Here is a 14427-nt window from a genome sequence, read left to right as displayed (position 1 = left end):
TGATAATATTTGTGTGCTTTTGCCAAAAAATGAGTTCAAATGCAGTATTGGAGGATTTTTTTAGGGCTGTAAAATGAATCGAAAGCAGAATATAGATTAGTGTATTATACAAAACACAAGAAGTACAATATTTGTTTAAGGGCAAATATTTTCCAAAATTGTGTAGCTTTAGTGTTTTTTACATTGTAGTATTGCTACTTTTATTACTAAAAACATCACTTGTCATTTACCTTATTGTTTATGCTAATAGAAGTTGCATCATGCACAGTGGGGGTTCTACACAGGGCCACTGCCCCTGTGAAGAAGCCCTTGGCCCCTGCTGTGGCCCCTGTGTCAAATTAATAATAAAATGATCAATTTATAAAGATGAACAATGGAACAATTCTTACTTATTTTTCACACAATATCTCATTGTACACCAAAGGAACCCAGAATGTGTACATTGTATAAAAGTTTAATTGTACATAAAAGCATGACAAGTATCATGAGCATTAATGTTACTTCAAAGTGTCATTAATGCTCATGACACATCCCATGTCATGTTTATGACACGCTCATGTCACTCTTATGTAGACACCTTCAAAATAAAGTGTTACCATATCTTGCTTAAGTCACAAAGGCATGTTCAAAAAATTGCCTAAGTCACATTTTATTTTGACTTAAGAATAATAAATCCGCTTAAGTCACACACTTGACATAGGCCATTATCTTAAAGGGGTAAAATCACATGATCTGATCAACTGAGGATGTAGGCGATTTTACCATAGGTGGCCGGCGTCATGAGGAGATGATTTAGGAAAAAAAAACAAAAATTTTGACAAGTTGACAAAAAAATCACACAAGCGATTATTTTACCAGTGAGACGATGTATAATAAAAGGGTTATAAATAGGCCCGTGATGTATTTTGGCTGGTTGTTTGCGCTGCTGATGACATCACTGCTTTATCGTTTGTCATACAGACTGTTCTGCAGCTGTGTCATGGAAACATGATTGACACTTTACTCTGGGGGTGGGGTTGGGGGGGTGGAGGGGCGTCTGTGGCCTCGTCACCCGCCCACCCCCTTTCCTCCTCCCTCCTCCCCCTCCAGGCGTCAGTGACGTGCAGATAGAAAGCGGGACCTGCCCTCCCGTCGCCATTTTTCGGTCTCGTACTCGCACTTCTGGTGGCTCGGGTGAGGGGGGGGACGAGCAGAAATAAGGGAAAGTATCAAATATTGAATCGTTAAGCCGGGATCCCTCGTGAGCAGTCAGGAATACACGCGAGAGCCACAACACACCGTGCTGTACACACCTGAGATGCACGCGCAGGAGACAAGCCGCTGCTGTGAAATCATTTTTTGTGTGAAGACGTGTTGCGGGCCGCCATTTTTTTGCTGTGCTGCCTCAAAAGTCTGCTCCGACTCGAGAAAGGGGATTCAAAAACGCATTTCCATGACGCGTGCCTTACCGTAAGAACAAGAAGATACAAAGTAATCATTTTGTTTCCGACGCGCGGCTACTGGCGACATTTTGCCGACATGAGGATTTATCAGATGAAAAACTGAGGCCACCTTTTCCGTTCTCTTAACTGACACTGACTGGATGAGATAAATTATTAGAAGAGAAGCCTGCTGTTTTCTCGGAAGGCGGAACGAAAAAGGGAAGCTTCATTGATCATTTGTTGCTTCGCCCTCCGTCGATGTTTGTCTGCCCTAAGTTTTTAGTTTTTCTATTTTGGCCGCTCAAACAATCACTCAGCCATTGACTGCTGAACACAGGAACCACATTATGTTCCAAAGTTGGATCAAGCCAGTCGCAGCCTGCCTCTGAAAACGTCAGGTTGTTTTTGTTTTTTTGTCTTTTTCTTCTTCTTTTTTTAATCGGAGGTCTCTGGAGCCTGCAGCGTTTGTGCAGAAAACACTCGAAAACCTCTCAGGGCGACGAATGCCCTGCCCTGCATCTTCCAAATCCTCACATTTGCTGTGATTGGCCTATTCCAACCACGCATACACGTTTTAACTTATTGTCTAGCCTATTTTGTAATCGTTTTTTCTTATTTGTAGATTGATATTAACTTATTTTTGAACAGAAATGTCAACTGCTCGGTTTGATTCAGCTGATCGGTCCGCCTGGTATTTTGGACCCGTGTCACGACAAGAGGCACAGAATAGGTTACAAGGACAGAGACATGGCATGTTTCTTGTTCGAGACTCGTCGACCTGCCCCGGCGACTACGTGCTGTCGGTATCTGAAAACTCCAAAGTGTCTCATTATATTATCAACTCTTTGCCCAGCAAGAGGTTTAAGATTGGCGACCAAGAATTTGATCACCTCCCTGCTCTCCTGGAGTTCTACAAAATCCACTACCTGGATACGACCACGCTGATAGAGCCAGCCCCCAGGTAGGAAACTCACCCTCTCCACTGATGATTGTAAGATGATGTGCACCATGATAAAATGCCTTAACCTCCTGGAGTCCATCTATTCATTGAATATATACTGAACATGTTTTATCTACAGTAATAACTGTATTTATATAACGGACAAGCTGATAAAGCCAGTTAAAGTGCCATTTATGTTTCTAGACCACATGCATTACATGCAAATAGACTGTTATATAGTTTTATTTATCTATTGTCTCTGTTTTTTGTGTGTATAAATAGTAAAAAAAGGTACATTTCCATAGAAACTTGTGTCTTTTGTTTGTATTTTGGGTTCCTGACAGCTTTATACTTTGTTAATTTGAAAAAATGTAAAATCAGACTGATAGCCAAGTTTGTGTGGAGAGAAAGGAGCAATGCATGTGATGTAAGGACAGACTGAAAGATGCTAAACACAGACAGACATTAATGCATAGGAAGTTGACAATTTTGAACCAAATCTCCTGGACTTCAGAGGTTTAACACTTGGCTTCTTGAATGTGTATTCCCACCAAAGACTGGGTGATCTAGGTTAAGTAGGTTGTCTATTTTTATCAAAACTAACCCACTTTCTGTCAGACCTCAGTGCTGATATGCCATGAGGCATTCAGTTGGACAAATTTGAAACTGATGGGAACAGTAGCACTACAGTCCAGTTGGATGTTTGTAATTGGCTGTGTGGTGTAATGGTATGGTGTGTATTGTATTGTTTTTCAATGTTTGTTTACATACAGCCATAGCTCCTACTAGATATTACAATTTTCTACTTCAGCACCAATGACAGTGTTTAATGTCACCTGTATGTGGCATTATTTGTATCTTGGATATAAATATGGACATTACATTGAAGTCTTTTTCCAACTACTTGTATACACTAAATAAGTAATCATTAAGGTGCTTGTCGAGGCACATTAATACCTCTTATTCACTAATGTACAGTCTGCCCCATTTACCTAAAATCATTTTATATTAAAAACAATCACAATGCTTGTTTACAGTAACTTCCGGGTAGAAAACCCCTGGGTCATGTAAACAGTTTAATGACACTGAGCAAAGGGAGGAGAGGAAATGCTGAGATCTCATCTCATTCATTTAAGATGCATTATTGATGCTTTCTATATGTCATTAGTAACAAGACTTTACTCATGTTAGGTTTGAGAGCAGATTTTTCTGTTTGGCCACAGACTGAATACAATGACGTACAGTACAAATAGTTGAATTGACTCAAAACTGTTGAAATGTAGCCGTTTGGTAGTTTTGGTTAGCAAAGTAACACAGTACATAAAATAAGCACAGCAACAATGTTGAGTTTAACCATTTGTCTTTAGTACATTTATGAATGAAAATAACAGCAGAATTAAACACATTTGCTGATTTAACATATCTGCACAATTCCAAATCAGCTGCCAGTTGTCTACACAGAAGTGATTGTTGTTGTTGAGGACATCATGTGATTTGGTCTATTGAACACCATTCAACAAAACAATACCAGTGATGATTAAAGGACACTTGGTCCATGATTTATAAGTCCCACCATTTCTGTGTTTTCATATTATCCACTTGACAGTGACCTTATTTTACGGTAACCCCATTATGCCTCGATCATTTCACTCATTATTATAATCTCTCAAGGTACCCAAGCTCAGTGGTCGCTCCCATCCAGCCCATGGAGGAGAACCTGGAGTATGTGCGGACTCTATATGACCTTATTTTACGGTAACCACATTATGTCTCCACCCTTTGCCTCATTATTATCATCTCTCAAGGTACCCAAGCTCGGTGGTCGCTCCCATCCAGCCCATGGAGGAGAACCTGGAGTATGTGCGGACTCTATATGACTTCACTGGCAGCGATGCAGAGGACCTTCCCTTCAAGAAGGGGGAGATCCTTATCATTCTGGAGAAGCCAGAGGAGCAGTGGTGGAGCGCCAAGAGTAAAGAGGGGCGTGTCGGGATGATCCCTGTGCCCTACGTGGAGAAATTGGTACGACCCTCACCTCATCCTGGCCAGCCTTCCCATGGTTCTCGCAACTCCAACAGCTATGGGATCCCCGAGCCCTCCCATGCCCTCGTCCACGCCTACGCCCAGCCCCAGACACCATCGCCATTGCCCCCTGGCACACCTGGAGCAGTTATCACCCCTCTACCGTCCATGCAGAACGGGCCCGTCATGGCAAAGGCCATCCAGAAACGAGTGCCATGCGCCTATGATAAAACAGCTCTTGCTTTAGAGGTAAAATGTTATTTTACTTATCTAAAACTGTGTTTTGTCTCTTTGTCCCTTTTCTTTCCCTTCTGTCATCCTCCTTGCTTTTCTATGAGCATTGCCTCACTGGATGTTTAAAAATATGCTTTCCTTTTATACTACAATACTCATAGTCTTTATGAAGTGGGTCAGATATTTATGAATATTGGGTACAAGTTAATTGATGCCTTTAATGTAACTTAGAAAGCATATTCAGAATGCAGGTCAAGTGAGAAATACAGATTTTGGTGCGGATGATCCATAACCAGGATATCAGATTTTTCTTTCAGCTTGTAGTACAATATAATGCAGTAAACCTCCATGCAAAGTTGTAGTAGGCTACTCAGCATCTTGGGTTTAAAGTTTTAAGCCTGTTTTGCTTTTGACTTCTGTCATTGGGCGTGGTCAGAAGTGTGCTCTCTTGAACCTGTAACCACACCCAACACAATGTTATAGGGTCTTTAAAATCCACCTGTACATACTGCAGCACGGTGAGAAGTTCAATCTCTGTAGGCAATAGTTTAGAGTTTGTCAGAAGTAATATGCCTCTCAAATCATTACATCCTGACTGGGATCTCTAGAAGGAGAAGTTGGAAGATGTGCAGGTCAATAATGCAAAAATTATTGAAGGTCTTAAGCAGTATGGTTTTGCATGGACAAAGATAACCCATTACGTGAGATAACATCAAGATTAAGTTTGCTCTGTAACGTTTTATTTATGTAAATTTCTTGTTCTTTGGGAAATCCCCAAAGAACACGTTTATAATTAATAATGTAGTTGGAAAAAAGGGTAGAAATTGAGAATTTCACACCTAGAGCAGACATTTCTAGCACTGCACAGTTTCTTGTAAAGTCTGTCTGGGTTCTGCATCCAAATTGTAGGAGTCAGTAGCCAGTAATGACGAGGGGAAATCACCAGTTCTGCCTACAGAGTTACCACATCGATCTTGTTGGTTCTATGTGTGAAAGTGTCTAAACATAACTCGCGTCTCTTCTGCAATCCACTAACATTTAACATTTGCATTTGCTGCATAGTCACACCTAAAGATTCACAACCTGACAGCCGACGCTCCAAACCCCATTTGTGTGCGATACTTGTTCATGTGTTGACATTGCGTCAGCTTCAACGTGTTGCTCTGGGAACTGGCATCACACTGCATGGTTATTCGGTGTTTTGATCATAGTGTTGATAGCATCCTTAGGAAATGAATGAACGTCCGCCATATTTATTCTTCCGTGTTAGATCGGTGTTTGATATCTGAGTAGTTCTCTGTTAGACAGCATTGTGGTTTTTTGATGTCTTGAAATGATAAACTAACTGCTAAATCAACTTTGGCAGCTTTATATTAAGGGTGGGTGGGGACAGTGGTAATACTGACCACAGTATTGAATTCCAATATCCACTGATGGGGGTGAGTGGAGCCCCAGTTCTACCAGTTGTATGTGGCTTTTAGTGGCTCTGGCTCAATCTTCCAGCTAGCTGCCAAATGGACAGCGCTTCTGTTGCATTTCACAGCTCAATTGCATTTCTCAGCAGTGCAATGTGGCTAATACAGATATGCTTTGACTGCTGTAACATGTTGAAGCATGTAATGTAATGCATAATGTGCACTTCATGTATATACTGGGGCTCCAAAATGCTCCACTCTGATAGCAGACTGAGCTGTCGTGATGCCCCTAGGGGAGAGATGAAAATGAAAGGTATCTCGGCCTATCTCTGCTGCCATTCACTGACATCAGAGTGTGTCAGTGAATGTAGGAAGCAAAGTAGGGCGCTACAGCTGGGTACAGTGACGCATGCTACGTACATTTGGATCATGAGCAAATCTTGTGAATAGTATTCACGCTGAAGGCTAGACAGCTCCCTCTTACAACATTATTCTTTTCTTCTCTACTCTCCCCCTTGTTCCTTTTTTATAATTGACAATTGATCTCAACAATCACCTAAGGTAATGCCTGATACCTCACTCAGACTTACACTGCAACATAATTGAATGGGTCAGCAAGACCTGTCAGCTGGCTTGGGTTCGCACACATCACTGCCAATCTTCTGTCAACAGCTGCATTAAGTTAACCAATAGTTAATTTAACCAACTCAACAAAGAGAGACGGAGTAGGCAATAGAGAACTGAAACTGAAACACGCCTTTATTTGGCACTTGTGTTGTGTAATTCTGTGTAGTGGTATGGTGTAGAGCTGTGTACAGAGCTACAGCTGCACACTGGGCATCTAAAGATGTGGCTGTTGTCTCTTCCTGTATGAACACATTAAATGTGTTTGGTAGGTTTGAACAAAAAGTGTGCCACCTTGTAAAAAAGTCTTCACAAATATATTTCTGTTCCAGCCCTTGGTTTGCAGATAATTACCCTCACTTCCAAAAGAGTTGAGGCATTGTCTTAAAATGTATATATATGATTGAATGCAATAGTTTGCCAATTCTTTGTGACATATAGTAAAATGAAAACTGTACAAAGCCCCTTAAAAATCACCCACCAGCAGCAGCAGGAACCTTTTTTTTACGTGTTTCGGTTGTGTTTTAGCCATGTGATAAACGAGCACAATTGCAGAAACTAGAAGATGCAACCCCTTCAAATGGAGCCCCATATGTGTGCATTTTGGCCGTACAGTTCTTTCGTAACTAGCTTTGACTCAAAAAAATGTTTTTGGTCTAATCCTTCCCCTGCCCCTAAACCAGGTGGGTTTTAAAATTTTGATGTTCAAACAGATAAACTTTTGTTTTGTAAATATAACTCTGAATTTGATACATCCTTTTTATACAGTGTGGCAACTTCTTTGGAGTCGGGGTTGTACCGTTTGAAATTGACATTTGTAATTGTCTCAACACAGAACACATTTTAACTCCCATTTTGATAAATTCTGGTTGTTTCTCCAGTTATAAGATGTGTCAATTAAGGTATGTTTTGCTTAAACACTGTTACTCATAGTGAATAAGTAAGCCCAGTTAATTTAAAGTCTTTCTTCATAGTTGGCCATTACACCCAGACTTAGCCAGCTGTCAAAAACGCCCACTAGAACCTCTTCTTACATGAGCAAAATGTAGAGTGGCAATGAAGGTTCCAGCATGTTTGTGCATCAGTGACCAAAGCTGCTGTGAGAAAATGTTTTCACATTGCCTCATATTCATCATCATCAATGGCCTGCATTACCACACCTCAAATGTGCTGCTGTTGAGAAAACTGTCTCTCAACTTCCATTATTTACTAACCCTGGAAATCCTAATACGCCACCCTTAGACGCACAGTAAAAGACTATAGGAGGTAGGGCTGTGAGAAAATAGATGTATAAAGGGAACTCTTTTTCTCTCTCTCTCTCTCTCTCTCTCTCTCTCTCTCTCTCTCTCTCTCTCTCTCTCTCTCTCTCTCTCTCTCTCTCTCTCTCTCTCTCCCTCTCTCCCTCTCTCTCTCTCTCTCTCTCTCGTTTGATACTAATCAACTAACCAACTGTCAGGGTTGTGGCAATGACAGCAGCTTCAACAGCCAAAGTGTCACTTTCTTTTCACAGGGAACAAGTAACAAGTTACTAGGGGTGCAGAAGTTGTGTCGCCACACAAATTGCCGATGTAAGGCCTGCAGAGCTACGTGTTGGCACTCTGTTTAGATCCAACCGGACCAATGCTGGCTCAGATAGCCACTGTGCAGCTCAGTGATGGGTAGAACTTGAAGAGTTTAATTGGAAGTAATTTATCTTACAAAAGCTTAACTCAAATTAATTAAATGTTTTGCTTTTACTTTTCCACAAGCTACAGTTAAGAAACAAAGATGCAACAATGCTGTTGTCATTACAAGTGCTGTGTGTATACGGCCATACGGACATCAATTTAGTATGGGTTTTTTAAATATAATGAATTGCAGTGCAGGCACATTGCTTCTCTTTTGGGATTAAGCAAATGTTTTTATCAATGCGGTACCTTGGCACTTGTATTTCAATATTATGTATTTGGGCTGATATATATCATCAAAACAATCATTTTTATATAGTATTTCTTGTCTCCAGTGCAAAATAAACACAACACGCTTCAATTGCAATTTAAAGTTCTTGATAAAATGAGAATATACACACTGCTTTTAATTATTTAAGTATTTAATTTACACGGGAGTATACAAAAATGGGCTTTACCATGTGTTTATTACATATAAACTGTTTATTAAATTACCAGAAAATATTACATTGTGATATAAAATGACGATACGAACTATTCTGTAAGCATCTGTTTTGGAGGTTTTGTAAAGGAGATGCAAATCACCAGGCCTAAATAGGACAAAATGTATTTTTATTAGGAACTGCTATTACGTAAGCATTAAGTAATTGTGTCATAACTACCTTAGTTGAGGAAAGGAGGCCACTAGAAACCAGTTACTTGACAGAAACTTGACAGAAACTTGTGGAAACCCGAGTATTTCCTGTGGCAGTTTTGATTTACTGGTGTAAAACATGCTTTGCACAGAAAATGCATACCTTACCTCGTCTCATCATGTCTCTTCTATCTGACTCCATCTTTGGCTCAGAATAGGTCATGGCTTAGAGCAAAACTTACTGTGGCTACTTTTGGACCCCTGAGGTTGAAGAAGCAGAAGCTATGAGTGATTATTTATTCACTTCAGAAACAGGCAGTCCCCAACAAATGAAATCGTGTTATGTCCTCATTGCATATAAACATGCAATAAAACAGGAAATGGCCTACATATTAAACCATAAAACAAAATAAATCCACTTGTCATATTTATTGAAAAGGGAAAGTTCTTTTCCTGTCTTCACCCGTCCTTCATGGCTCTAAGGCCTCTGTTGATCCCCTAAAATTAACAAGAACAGCTGGTGATAAAATACACAACATGAATGTATTCATTGAATGTTGGGGGTTTAAAATAATCCAGGAAACTTTGTTATATGATTATTTTATTTTATTCAGATAAAAAAAAAAATCAGCCCAAGCATTTGAAATATTATTTATTGTAGCTAAATTCAGAGGTGGCTATTTTTCTACATTTAATGGGTTTTATTGATTATAAGTGATGGCAGTCTAGTTTTATTACATCATCATTGGTTCATATAGGCAGATTTAATTGTATCTAAATGAATAAATCTTTGTTTGACAGATTCCATGGAAGCTTTTTACAAACTCTGTAGCATTCTTGTCATTCCAGGATAGCGTGAAGGATTATTGTTGCAGATAATGTCTAGGACTGGATGTCCTTGAAGCCTGATTCTGAAGTCAAAGCTTCAAATAGTGTGCCCTCACATTTACGTTTCAATCATGGTTTTGATGATGGAGACTTTTCCCTTCTAATCCTGATAAAGAACATATGGCTTTAACAGATTGGGGTCACGCTCGGTGTCACAAACCCATCTGAGCGACAGCTCTGTGCTCCTCTGTCGTCTGTTCAGTGTGAAGCGGGTGTGGAGATCTGACAACCAGCTTTTATTTTTTGAAGTGTGTATTAATAAATCAGTTGCACTGGATGTAGTGTAACCTCACACTTGCATACAATTAGTGCAGTTTGGAGCAGCTTTTAAAATAAGCATTGGCGAGGTGTCAAATGCATTTTTTTTTGTTTCCTTGATCTATTTGTTATATTTTTTGTTTTGTGTGTGCTTATTTTATAATATTCTGGTGCTGCAGTTTATCAGCAGCTTAGGTTCAGCTTTATTTTGGTTCTTGCATTCTAATTTCTGAAAACATTGTAAACATTATAACACTTTAAAACATATTTGAAAGTGTCCTGGGTTGTAAAGATGTTTTAGTAAGACGTTGGTGTGGTTACATTTACGTCATGCTCACCTAAACAACAAAAGTATTAGTCATTACACTACTAGTTAAATGTTGCAATGCCCTTTTGGTGTGACTCAACTAAAAAAAAAACTGAACCCAGTCGCCAGAATGAATGTTGGCATTGTACAGTTCTGCAAACCACAGATATGTTGAATCTCTTCATTTTTTAACCACAAATATGTTGAATTATTTCCGAACTGCTCCAACCTATTCTCATTGTGAAAAGTGAAGGCCGCAGCTTTAAACATGCTGCAAACGTGACAACCGCAACACATTGTAAGCATGTGACAAGACACTGGTTCTGTTTAGGCACCAAACCACTTGGTTATGGTGGGGTTAAATGGACAGGGTTAGGTTTAAAATACACCAATTCCAGACATAACTTTGAAACAACAGGACCAAAAAACGTTGTTTCCGGATGGAAGTCCCAACAAGGGGAAGTAAATTTCGGTCTCCCAGTTTAGTCCTGGGTTGGACAAAATCAATCCATTGCAAATCAATCTATCTGTGGTTTGCAGAAACTTATAAGGCCTTTTTTTGCTGGCAACTGGGCTCCTAAAACTACCATTCAGTGTTAATTTTATTCTGGTGTTTTATAGTTTGACATTTATACAGATTATTTACATGAAATAGTCTAGAATAGAGGTGGTACATTTAAGAGCAGACCACATTTTATTATTGTGAGTTATTTCCATATGAGCCAATTGTATTTTAATCCTTTTGTATGTAATCCTTGCAACTCAGCCTCCTGTCCTTCTGTCCTCAGGTTGGGGACATCGTCAAGGTTACACGGATGAACATCAGCGGTCAGTGGGAGGGAGAGGTGAACGGACGGAGGGGTCTCTTCCCATTCACCCACGTCAAAATCATAGACCCCCAGAATCCGGACGAGAGTGACTGACCCAAGAGTTCTACTGGACCCTCTCGCCAGTACCGACCTGCACCTGAATCTGCTGGCTGTGTCCACCTTTCCCGCCAGTGTCACCACGGTTACGTGCTTGCCTGCTTGGGGCTGTACCATGATAGCGACCCCTCTGTTGTTGCCAACCGTTGCAAGGCTTTCTGAGTGTTTACAGCTTTGGACATTGGATCCAAACTAAAAACCTGACCCCACTTCTCCCAGTTCCCCTTTCCTATGACTTGGTTCCAGGCTGGGCAGTGTTTTTTGCATTAGTGTCCTTTTCATTTCCAGATCACTGGGCATCAGTGTGAGTGTGTATGTCTGTGTGTATGTATAAGTGCATGTGTGTGTGTGGGTGGGTGTGTGAGTTCACAATAGATATTTACCACATTGCATCACAACAGGTCTGTTTTTTATTTGAATTTTCTGAATATGTGTTATGTTTGAAGTCTTGGGGACTTTAGAAAGTGTTGGTGTGTGTTTGTTTTGTTGATGTGAGGATATTTGTACGACGTAGGGAACAGCAATATCCCTATGGACTTGGGAGAGCACTGAGGCAATGAGGAGCTAACCAGCCAGTCAAATGTTATTTCTCCAAACAATCAAGGCACTGTTGTACCTTAACCATCTCACAAGCACACACATGTACACACATATTGGCCATGGGTTATTCAGGTTGACAGGTTTTTTTGATGTGCATGTGATGTGTGACTGGAGTCAGGAGGAAGCGAGATAGATGGGTTTGTGAAGGATCTAGGTTGTACAGATCCCACGATCCCATCCCCTCTTCAACCTGGCACAAGTCTGGCTGACAAGACGTATTTATCTTTTGTTAATAAGACATGACACGGCCATATGTGATTTCATCTTTTTCTTAATTGTGCCACATGATCAACATTTGTTTTTGTTTTTTTTAATTTGGAGTAGATGTATGGTAGAGGGGTAACTTTGCATGTCCACTTGGTACCTCTCTTTACTGTCCTTCACATTATTTTGAACTAAAAGGACATTGCTTAGAGATTAGCAGGTTTTTAGTGCCAACAGCACCAAGCACTAGAAGATATATTTCAATTTTCTGCATAGGAGTGCCAAGCTTTGAACAGATTTTCAGAAGTCAAGTAGCAAACGGCAGTAGCTCTGGCCAGCACTTCCCACAAGCATCAAACTACAAAGCTAGCTAAAAACAAACAAAACGCATCGTCACGGCGTGGGCACGAGGACTAAAGGCTTTCCACTGAGGTGAGAAACTCTGCTTTCAGTGGCATAGGTCAGGGAAGGAGGGAATGTTTCAGCAAGCCAATGAGAATCCCATCAATGCCTTTTTCAGAGAGTAAGATAAATGCATCTTTTAGCGCATGCAATCCCCTCTCTAAACTTGTTTTTAATACAATGTTACTCCTGTCGATTTAAGATTTCAACCAGCTTTATTCCATAAACATTCGGTCAGTGCACAATTATTGTCTCTCTTTATGCAAACAGGCTCTATCAGAGTAGTGGAAAGCATCTTTGTTCCTACTGTGCTGCAGCCAATTTGACCAGTAGGAGCCAAGGATCTAACAGTTGTGCAGACGGTGCCGACCTCTCCATTTCTGCTGTAAAAAATGAACCATTTCACCCCCATCTCTCCTCCTAACTAGTGCTTTCCGTTCGAATCAATGCTCAGCCGTTCACTCAGAGTAATATTGTGCAGCTTTTAGTTGTACCCATTTCTTATTTTTTATTTTGTCAGATTATAGTCAGCTATTAAATCAAGCATTTTGTTAAAATGAGTGATGTTATTAAACTAAAGTACCTACAGTGACATTTACAAAAGGGAAAAATGCCTGCTGGTTGCCTCTGTGCATGACCTCTTGGCCGGGGAGATGGTTCTACCTGGCCAAATGCTGCTTAATGTCATTTATTTCCTTAATAAATAAAAAAAGTTTCTCTTATTTTAATCCCTCTTGGTCTGCAAACAAGCCAGTGAGGGCTTTCCTCATCCAACATAATGAAATCTACTAATTAAGCAATACACCCTGATTCTTTCCTTTCTTGAGGTGAACTTGCTTTTCTCATGCTTCTGAGTTGTTTTGTAATGGCATTAACAGTATTACTGTGCTCTCTTCTCATATTCTAGGAAAGCCTGTCTCTTTTACTTAAGAATTGAAAATTGTGCCTTTTATTTTCTTATACCATTTACATGTGTTAATATTTCCCATGGTTAACACCTGTGCTGGTATTGACCCTTTATGTACAGAACAAGTAAATAAAATTTACGTCTACTTCTTTAAGTTGCTCCGTCTGGTACCTCTGTCCTCTGTGTGCGTGTTGTCTTTGGAACAGATGGGTGGGCGTGGACTGAAGGTGTTTGCAGCAGCCTGGCGTCACAGGTTGTGTATCTAGAGCACAGGACAGTTGCTCCTGCTCTAATTTTTGACAGTTCCAGTTTTGATTCTGGCTGCGCCCAGGAGAAAGGAAGCAATTAATGAATTTTAATGAAGTGCTAATAAAAGAAAGTCAGCTGACCTAGAGACGGGGAATGGAAAACTTTTTCAAGGGCAATGTTTCAGATGGGCTGTGACTGTTTGTTTAGCACTTTTCACACCAGGTACAAATACAGGTGCATCTCAATAAGTTAGAATATACAAAAGTTTGTCAGTAATTCAATTCAAAAGGGAAATAACACATTATATAGATCCATTACACACAGAATAAAACATTTCATGACTTAGTTTATTTCTTCAAATTATAATGATTATGGCTTACATTTAATGAAGACCTAAAGTGTCTCAAAAAATTGAATATTACAAAAGACAATGAATATGGAAATGTTGGCATCTAGAAAGTATGTCCATCTCAATACTCAATACTTGGTTGGGGCTATTTGATTTGAACTTCTGGAAATGGACTTTTCCATGATATTCTAATTTATTGAGATGCATCTACAAGTACGAGCAAAAGGATCCTAAAATGTTAAGATGATGCTCTGTTCTATATGTTGAAAGTCTGGATTGATGTATTTGAGAATTAGCATTCACTTATAGTTACTTTTACCACTGCAGAGGAGCGTGTCGTTTTGAATTATATCATCGCAAAAGCAAGGCGTTATTGCCCC

At 39.9% G+C, this 14427-nt stretch overlaps 1 protein-coding gene across 2 annotated transcripts; it reads left to right on the top strand.

Annotated features, from left to right (window-relative positions):
• The first annotated feature begins 1152 nt into the window (after window positions 1-1152).
• crkl (v-crk avian sarcoma virus CT10 oncogene homolog-like) lies at window positions 1153-13454 on the top strand. Of its 2 annotated transcripts, XM_059357960.1 has the most exons (4): window positions 1153-2382; window positions 4033-4083; window positions 4167-4632; window positions 11199-13454. In XM_059357960.1, exons 1-4 carry the CDS (start codon window positions 2072-2074, stop codon window positions 11331-11333), a joined length of 963 nt encoding a protein of 320 aa, XP_059213943.1. In that variant the 5' UTR covers window positions 1153-2071; the 3' UTR covers window positions 11334-13454. The 2 variants fall into 2 exon arrangements, with proteins under 2 accessions (XP_059213943.1, XP_059213944.1); XM_059357961.1 differs by lacking the exon at window positions 4033-4083 and having other exon boundaries at window positions 1154-2382.
• Window positions 13455-14427: the final 973 nt, after the last annotated feature.

The sequence above is a fragment of the Centropristis striata genome, chromosome 19, assembly GCF_030273125.1.
Source record: "Centropristis striata isolate RG_2023a ecotype Rhode Island chromosome 19, C.striata_1.0, whole genome shotgun sequence".
NCBI lineage: Eukaryota > Metazoa > Chordata > Actinopteri > Perciformes > Serranidae > Centropristis > Centropristis striata.
This window is presented reverse-complemented; position numbering and strand designations above follow the sequence as displayed.

What these genes read in the sequence shown, in the direction of transcription:
- crkl (XM_059357960.1), top strand. Translation starts at nt 2,072, where the DNA reads ATGTCAACTGCTCGGTTTGATTCAGCTGATCGGTCCGCCTGGTATTTT. An exon ending in CCCATGGAGGAGAACCTGGA is followed by an intron (nt 4,084 to 4,166) that starts GTATGTGCGGAC and finishes TCATCTCTCAAG; the next exon opens with GTACCCAAGCTCGGTGGTCG. An exon ending in AAACAGCTCTTGCTTTAGAG is followed by an intron (nt 4,633 to 11,198) that starts GTAAAATGTTAT and finishes TTCTGTCCTCAG; the next exon opens with GTTGGGGACATCGTCAAGGT.